At 33.2% G+C, this 9319-nt stretch overlaps 1 protein-coding gene across 1 annotated transcript; it reads left to right on the forward strand.

Annotated features, from left to right (window-relative positions):
* Window positions 1-2321: 2321 nt before the first annotated feature.
* On the forward strand, window positions 2322-6927 carry LOC149236063 (putative fructokinase-4). Its single transcript, XM_089372307.1, has 7 exons — window positions 2322-2498; window positions 2594-2796; window positions 3761-3973; window positions 4066-4263; window positions 5851-5985; window positions 6206-6322; window positions 6438-6927. Exons 1-7 carry the CDS (start codon window positions 2456-2458, stop codon window positions 6570-6572), a joined length of 1044 nt encoding a protein of 347 aa, XP_089228433.1. The 5' UTR covers window positions 2322-2455; the 3' UTR covers window positions 6573-6927.
* The last annotated feature ends 2392 nt before the right edge of the window (window positions 6928-9319 follow it).

Below are 9319 nucleotides of genomic sequence, written 5' to 3' on the forward strand. Positions count from 1 at the left end.
TAGCAGCGGATGAGAGAGAAAAACTACTCTCATCGCGCGCTATCGCTCGATCAAGTTGATGGTGGAATGCGAAGACTGTTAGATCAGGCGAAGCTGCATCTAACAGTGGAAAATGGTCGAGCGGGTTGCCTTTATTGGGTGCGACAGGAGCCGTTAGATCAATGGGGGGTGATCAACGGCAGGGAAGCGAGGAGGGGTTTATGAGCGCGTGAGGGCGTATGGGTAAGGTTTTATGGTGGGTTTGGGGTTTTGCGCTTGGAGCTGGTGTCGGGTTTTTAGAAGGCTTATTCAGGGAATGGGAAGGGTTTAGAGGTGAGCAAGGTAGAAGGATAAGGGAAAATGACCCATGATGGGCCCCTTTGAAGACATCACCAATCAGGCCATGCTTTCCTCTAACATTAGAAAGTCAGCGCTACATAACAGAGCTAACATTACCCATGACATTACTAATTCTGATAAAAACTGGAACATTAGAAATCAAAATCCAATAATCTTTACTTCACTTAAAACTTTTATCAATAAAACCAACAATGAATCAAAACCTAATCTTCACAACTTCATAAAGAGGGTTGCATGACATTTAATAACATTATTAGTTACTAATAAATAATAATGTTTTAATTTCATTTAATTATTCATTATATTTAATTGGAGTTGGTTTTTAGTGCGATTTTTTGGAGTTTCCAGCAGATTTTTTGTTAGAATCGGGCAAAAAACTTGATTTGTATTATTTAAACTGGTTTTTTCAGTGCATATATGGATTCAACACCATATAAAACCCCTGGGGCACTTCAACTATGTAAAGTTCACCCATCAAACTTGTGACCAGATTCTAAACAAACTAAATTAGAAAATAAATGGGAAAACTTTTCAATTAAAAACAACTCATATTCAATTTATTATTAGAAATATTTTAATTTTATTTGAAAGATGATTTATTTATATTAGCTAAAAATAAAAAAGATAAATATTTTTGTTTAGATTAAACTGGTAAAAAAGTCCTCCCAAAAATCTTATAAAAAATTGAGATCTATATAAAGTTTTACTATAATTTAAAATCTACACATAATAAAATAATATTTTTAACATTTTATCTTTTTAAAATTAATTCAAATAATTAAAAATTTAATATAAATTTCAAAAATTAAACATTTCTTTTTATAAAAAATTAAGTCTTACTATAATTTAAAATCTACATATAATAAAATAATATTTTTAACATTTTATCTTTTTTAAATTAATTCAAATAATTAAAAATTTAATACAAATTTCTAAAATTAAACATTTCTTTTTATAAAAAAATAACTTTTACTATAATTTAAAATATACACATAATAAAATAATATTTTTAACATTTTATCTTTTTTAAATTAATTCAAATAATTAAAAACTTAATACAAATTTCTAAAATTAAACATTTCTTTTTATAAAAAATTAGTATTTGATAAGATTAAAAAGAAAAGTTTTCAATATCCTCGGATTTTAATAATTAAAGTGAAATTGGATAAAATAAAAAGAAGAGAAAGTTAAATTTTATTATAATTTATGGAGAAAATCTTGGAATTTTCAAATATAGGGTCAATCATGTCACATAAAACATATCAAATCAGTTATAATAAATTTCTATTATTGATTATAAGATTAAATCTAAATATTTTTTTATCAAATTCCAACCTCTTAATTTTCCTTTTATTTATTATTAATTAAAAAACTAAAATTAAAAAGGTGTTTAGGTGAATATTTTGAGTTAGTTTTAAAAAAGGAGTCAAGCTTTTCACAGATCTCACCACATCAATTAAAATCTCAAAAATAACTTCAAAAAATAGATAGATAAATAGATTTTGTTTCAACCTCCTAAACAGAAAAAGTCAACATGTTACTTCACCGCTGATCCGATAAAATCTAGAAACTCTGAGAGAAAATCCAAAAACCCCGGATCTAAACATTGAAAATTGCTGTAATTGGGTGTACCCCAATTACAGGAAACTCTGATGTAATTGGGTGTCACCTCAATTACAGGAAATTCCCACCACTGCACCATCAAATCACAGTGTAATCCACCAATGACATGCATTGGTAGGAGAAGATTGCTGAGTTGGTAAGCGTGTAGCAAATGCAATGACCCCACTCCACAATTGATGAGTAGGTTGCGCGTCCAAAACGGTGGAACAAAACGTGTAGATCTCACATGTTTATTTCATGGAAATTGGGCAATCGGACCAAACGTCCAGTCAACAACTGTTCACGGATTAGGCTGTAAAAGATAAAGCTAATGACTCGGAATCTGATTTGCTAATAAATTTGGAATTTTCTATAAGTATCACAGGCGTCAGTGGCTGCAATATTCTGCCATTTGGATTTATTCGAACTCACGGATTTCGGATCTAGCCAAAGGATATAAACTTGTGGAGATAGTGATTTGTAGAGATTTGAATTTGCAGAGTCCCCTGTAGCCATGGCTGTCGTTGCTTCTTACTGCACTGAGTCATTGGAAAATGGTATTGTGTATAGAATCATGCTTGTATAAGTGTTTTTGTGTTCGGCTTTCATGGCGGAATATTGGCTGATAATGGGGATCATGTTTATTTTGCAGGTTTCAGAAAGGCTCTCAATTTGGAAAAGCCTGAGAAGAGCTTGATCGTTTGCTTTGGGGAGATGCTCATTGATTTTGTCCCCACGGTCTCGGATGTTTCGTTGGCTGAAGCGCCCGGATTCCAAAAGGCTGCAGGTGGTGCACCTGCTAATGTGGCTGTTGGCATTTCCAGGCTCGGTGGACGATCCGCATTTGTTGGCAAGGTACTATAAATACTTAAGGTTGGATATATATGAAAGTTAATATTTACTTGTGAACCTGACATGGTTGGTATTGGCTTCAGTAAGGACTGGCCTTGGGAATATCGATCCCCTCTTACAGAGAGGAATGAGGCGTTCTGTAGCCCCTGTCACGGGTGGGGATTTATCCACATTTTATTTCTGTAATGGTATATTGAAGTGGGTATATATAACAATTAATGTTTAATTGTGTGAAGCTTGCATGGTTGGGATTGGCTTTCAGTAAGGACTGGCCTTGGGGATGTCAATCCCCTGTTACACTGAGAAATGAAGCGTTCTGTAGTCCCTGTCACTGGTGGGGATCTATCCACATTTGATTTCTGTAATGGTATTTTGCATTGGGTTGGCTCTGGTTTAAGAGTAAAATAGTGGGAGTTTCTCATAGTTAGGTGAGATCCCATTCCTGTCACATTGGGAAATAAGGTGTTCTAAGGCTCTGTGGAGATTGGGATCTGTCCACATCTTGTCTGTAATGTGTGTTGAGGTAGGTTGTGATGTGATTTAGCGGTAAATCAATGAGAATTTTTTATAATTAGAGGAGATTCCATCTGTTATAGTGAGGAATGAGGTGTTTTAGGGAGTGCAATCCACATTGGGTGTGATGCCATGTTGAAGTTGTTCAGGCTATGGTTTAACAGTGGACCGGTGGACGTTTCTCATAATTAATTCCAGGCTCCGGCCATATGCTAGGTGGTTTCTGTTAAAAAGAAAATGCATGTTGGATGTAGATGATGCATTTGGTGCATTGTAGCATTTAAACTCCGTTTGACTTTGATATGCACCTGGAGGTTATTAAGCTTGAGGATGTATACATATGGAGGTCAGATCAAACTGAGTTTAAATGGATTTCTGCTAGTAACTTTTCAGATCTTGTGTAGTTGTCTGCATTTTTCCATTCCTGAGTCTAAATATGTAATGTGATCTGCAGGTTGGGGATGATGAGTTTGGGCGCATGCTTGCTGACATTCTGAGGGAAAATAATGTGATGGACCGAGGAATTAGATTTGATTCCCATGCCAGAACCGCGCTGGCATTCGTTACTTTAAAGATGAATGGCGAGAGGGAATTTATGTTCTATCGTAATCCCAGCGCTGACATGCTTCTCAAGGAATCTGAGCTTGATGCAGAGCTGATCCGAGAGGTTAGTTTTGTATTCTGCAATTGCTTTGATATATGCGAGGTTGGTGTCTGCAATGCCCGTGACAATTTTTTTGTTGTTGTCCTTGTGTGCAGGCATCGATATTTCACTATGGATCAATCAGTCTGATTGCAGAGCCAACTAGGTCAGCTCATCTTGCAGCCATGAAAATTGCGAGAAAAGGAGGTGCCCTGCTCTCCTATGACCCGAATGTGAGATTGCCTCTTTGGCCATCTGCTGATGAGGCTCGCAAAGGCATTCTCAGCATTTGGGATGAAGCGGATTTGATAAAGGTGATTCCCCCCCCCTCTCTGCATATTTTTTATACTAAGAAACAACTTCATATCTGCAGCAAAGGAATGTCTCTGTTTCGTTGTATTTATGTGACAGCCTTAGATGGGTGTTGTTTATATGAAATATAGAAATTATGAGTTGGGGACGTGATTTTGATTTTGAGGTAGAAAAGCCCAGGGCTCAAGCATAATTGCATGTCTCTTGCATGTTCTCACTGTGACTTGGGAGGTTTGGACCTATTGACATAGAGGGGTAGTTTCAGTTAAATGGTTTACATGTTAAAGACCACCTGTTACCAAAAATGGTCAGAGAGATTAATGATTTGATTTGAATATTTCAATAGTCCGTAGGCCATGTGTTCTATCAAAGAACCGTTCCAAGTGTATTGCTCTTGAGATCTACAATGAAAGTACAGTGTGTCCTCTCAAAAGCAAGTTGCATCTTAGTTTTCACTTTTATAGCGTATTTCTTAGCATCGTAGTTTTCACCTTTATAGCTTATTTCTTTGCGGTTAACCTTGTAAATGAATAGTCATGTTTGAAGGAAAACCCTTCATTATTATATAGGTCACAATGTTTGTTTCATTATGATCTATTTCACAAGGTTTGTTGAATTTTAACTTTGAGGTTCGAATTTTGGCGAACCTAAAAAACTTGGGAGGTTCAGCGAACTTCATAGCTATTGACCAAGTCCATAGATCAAGACTCGTAACCTCATGTCACAACTTAAACTTATAATTTATCCTTGCAGTTTCCATTGTCTGTGATAATATTTTTGATGTTTACTGATGTTGATTTCTTACTCGTCGAATCTAGTGGATTGTGTATTCACCTTGACAGTACGAGAGAGTGCCTCATATCCAATTGAGTATATAAGTGTTCAAACATATGTAGTGTCTGATCGCTTCAAAGGCACACATTTATTAGGGCTTACAAACAGCCACTTAACCTCAAAAGTTTCCCTTGGTGTTGGTTTTTTCTTTTTTTCTTTTCTGAATAGGCTGAGCTTAGGCTAGAGCCCCACTGTTGGATGAAATGATGATCTGCTCACCCGTGGGATGTTGTCACAAAGATTGTGCTAGTGCTAGTTGAGCCTAGTCACACCATGGAGATAAGACAGCGATATGACAGCTTTCAGTAATGAATTTTTCCCTGGATATGGCAGCTTTCACTTATGTGAATTTTTTTGTCCAGTTGGTATGTTCTATTATTTGGCTGACACTTCAAAACTTGATATAGAATCTAGATTCAAGGTCTCGCTCACCTCAGTTCACACAGAGGTGAACATCAGAGGAGGTGCTTTGGAGCATGCCTTTGTTTACTGGGACTGTACCTTGTTACAGAGACCACTAGCATCGAAGGGACCTCCCCAACCACAGAAAGAACGTCTATACCTCATGAGCTCAGAGTTATGCTTAAATCTTGAGTTGGACCAGCTCAAAAGAAAAGAAAAATGTTCAAACAAGATTAATTCTAGGCCCTTTCTGTCTTGTCTTGTATATCAGTCCCATATATGACACAATTCTTACTAAACCAGGACCATGTTATGTATGTGGATATAAGCAAATTTCTTTTCAATCATTGCAGATAAGTGATGAAGAGGTGGCATTCCTGACGGGAGGAGACTCTGATAATGACGAAGTGGTGATGTCACTCTGGCATTCCAAATTAAAATTATTTCTAGTAACTGATGGACCCAAAGGCTGCCGATACTATACAAAGGTTGGTTAACATAAGTCGCAATTTTGCATTAATCTCCAATTTATGGACTCCAAAGGGAATGCAATTTATTTCTGGCACATAGATTATCATGTAGGTAGTGTTTTCCAGATATTGGGCATAGCTTAAACCGCTTCTTAGGGACTTTGATTTATTTCTGGACAGTTATTAAGCATTGCTTGATCTTTAAGACATTGCTGATTATTCTGTGGCTGGCAAGCAGTCTTTTCGCGGAAAGGTAGACACAATACCAGTGACTGCAATTGACACAACAGGTGCAGGAGATGCATTTGTGGGAGGTGTTCTGACTCAGATTGCAAGTGACATGTCTATTCTTGAGGTTAGCATCATGATATTGTTACTTGCAATGCCATTTTTGAGTGAAAATGAATCACTCTGGTTTCTGCCATATTATAAACTCTTAGCTGAATCTGTTTTTTGGTTGGCATTTTCAGGATGAACAAAGGTTGAAAAAGGCACTTAGACTTGCAAATGCATGTGGTGCAATTACTACAACAAAGAAAGGAGCAATCCCAGCACTGCCTGAGGAATCAACAGTGCTGGAGCTCCTCAAGAATCCTCCCCTTTAGCATGCTCCAATGCCAAATGCTGTAAAAGTCCTTCGAAATTCTTTATCAGTTGATTCATTCATGGCTTTCTACTCAATTCAGAAATAAGGATATATATATATGTAAAAGAAATCCACAAGGAAGTACGTTATGTTGGCTGTAGCATCTCTCTGAGAGGAAATGAAATCACACAGCACAAGATTGTTGTAAACATTAATTGGTCTCGAAGAGAATTTGATGTTACCTTATATTTGTTAAGGCAATCCGTATGCTCTTGGCATGTGACTGTATGCTTAATGAGTCCTGGGAAACTTGCTTTCACTCTATGCTTCTTTATAATTGAGGATGTGCAACTGGAATGCATGGCTTGGAAGTATCCTGGTGTCAATTTACTATAACATGGTTCTTTGGATTACATTATTGGTTTGATAAGTTTGCATTGTTATGTGTCAATTTACTATAACATGGTTCTTTGGATTACATTATTGGTTGTTTGATAAGTTTGCATTGTTATTTACAAGTTTAAGTGATGTTACACAACATTGTTATTTATAAGTTTAAGTGATGTTACACCAGCTATGTTATTTTAATAGTATTATTTTAGTAATATAGGTTTGTTGGATAAGTCTGCATTGTTATGGGATTATATAATATTAATAAATTATAAACTTTTTTCATTTGAATGGCACAATTCATATATATTATGATATGCTCATGTTTTATGGATTTTTTAATTTATTTTATTATTTATCAATTTTTGTAAAATTTGAGTTTGGATAATCTAATTTTTTTTATACTCGTAGATGTTTAGATTTCAAAAAAAATTATTAGCAAGATAAAGAGGTAAGGACAAAAATCCTAAGGCTAGGAAAATATAGATTTTTTAGTCTACCTTTCTTTCTTTTTATTTAATATTTTTATGATCTCTGCAGATATAATACATTTAAACTTTTGTGCAAATATTATACATTTACTTTTGTTTTGATATAGATTGAAACCCCTCTAAACAATTATGAAAATTTTGAATAATCTAAATTCATATTCTACAAAATTTGATCATAAATTTCAAAAACACTATTTATAAGTTTATTTATCATTATGATATGCTTATTCATGATAACTATGAAAACTTTGAATAATTCTGATCACATAAATTTAAAAACCATTCTTTACAAATTTATTCATTATTATGATATGTGTATATTTTAAAATTTTATTTATCATTATGATATTTATCAACTCTATAAGTTTACATCATGTTTATAAGGTATCTCACTTTGATAATATTTTATTTTATTTTATTTATTATATATATATTTTTTTGCGCGCGTGGTTCACAGAGACCTTCAGTCAAGGGGTGGCGCCATGTCCACCTAACCCAAAGAGCTTTTTGGAATTGATCCTATCACCTCTCATCTGGCGAGGCCCCGTCTTGATCGATTGGGCTAACCCTTGGGGTTCTCACTTTGATAACATTATTTTATAGTAGAGATTATATAATCTTTATATATCTAAAATAAGTTATTTTATTTGAATAACATTATTAAATTGGAATAGATTATATACTGTCCATCATTGTGAATTATTTTATTTCGATAAAATTAATCATCACAAATAATTTTATTTCACTATCTTATTTTTAATAATATTGTTTTATTATTTATAAGTTTATGTATATTTTATAATTACAAGTTATCTCATTTTGATGACATTACTTGATTATCATAGATTGTGTAATATATATACTTATAAGTTATCTTATTAGAATAGTATTATTTGATTGAAGTAGATTATATAATGTCTAATAACAATCTATTTTCATTAGAAGAATCATAATGTTCAAAATTACAAATAATCTTATATAAACATATTATAATTAGAAATTGTTATATATATTTATATTAATAGTATTATTTGGATAATGAGATTTAATGGATTTTATTTGTCTTTCAACTCCAAGATTTTTGGAGAAACTTTTTGTATTATGACTTATCCATGCTTGTTAAGTTTTCTTTTCTTGAATGGTACTGCATTGAACTCTTACATGCTATACTTTCCAATTCCAAACTTTTTGGAAAGATTGTTTGTATTATAAAACCATATATGCTTGAGTCATCTACATATGAAAGAGCTTATGTTCTCTTTCCTTGTATAATAGTGCATTTAAGTTTTACATGTATATCTTTTAACTCCAAGATTTTGGGAAGATGTTTGTTAAGTTTCCCTTGGTAGTACAATATGTTTTACATGTTTTTTTTTTGGAAAAGTTCTTATTATTAAACAATGACAATATTCATTTACATAATTTAGCTTATGTTCTCTTTCCTTGTATAATAGTGCATTTAAGTTTTACATGTGTATCTTTTAACTCCAAGATTTTTGGGAAGATGTTTGTTAAGTTTCCCTTGGTAGTACAATATGTTTTACATGTTTTTTTTGGAAAAGTTGTTATTATTAAACAATGACAATATTCATTTACATAATTTTTTAGTTTCATGACATTAATGACATTACTTGAATAGTATGGAATATTTACTTAGACACTTACATTACTTTAATGGTATTATGTGATTGGCATAATATCCATAATCATAACATGTTTATGTGGATTTTCAAACTTATTTTTTTTGCTTGACTATTTTACATTAAATACAATGTTATACTCTATCTTCCCTTAACAACATATGATGTAACATCCATAATAATATGTTTTCTAAATTCTCACTTATTTCTTTATGAGTTCACGTCATATTTATAATTACATGTAA

Source organism: Pinus tabuliformis, chromosome 8 (assembly GCF_031772625.1).
Source record: "Pinus tabuliformis cultivar Carrire ecotype Pingquan chromosome 8, CPIR1, whole genome shotgun sequence".
NCBI classification, from domain to species: domain Eukaryota; kingdom Viridiplantae; phylum Streptophyta; class Pinopsida; order Pinales; family Pinaceae; genus Pinus; species Pinus tabuliformis.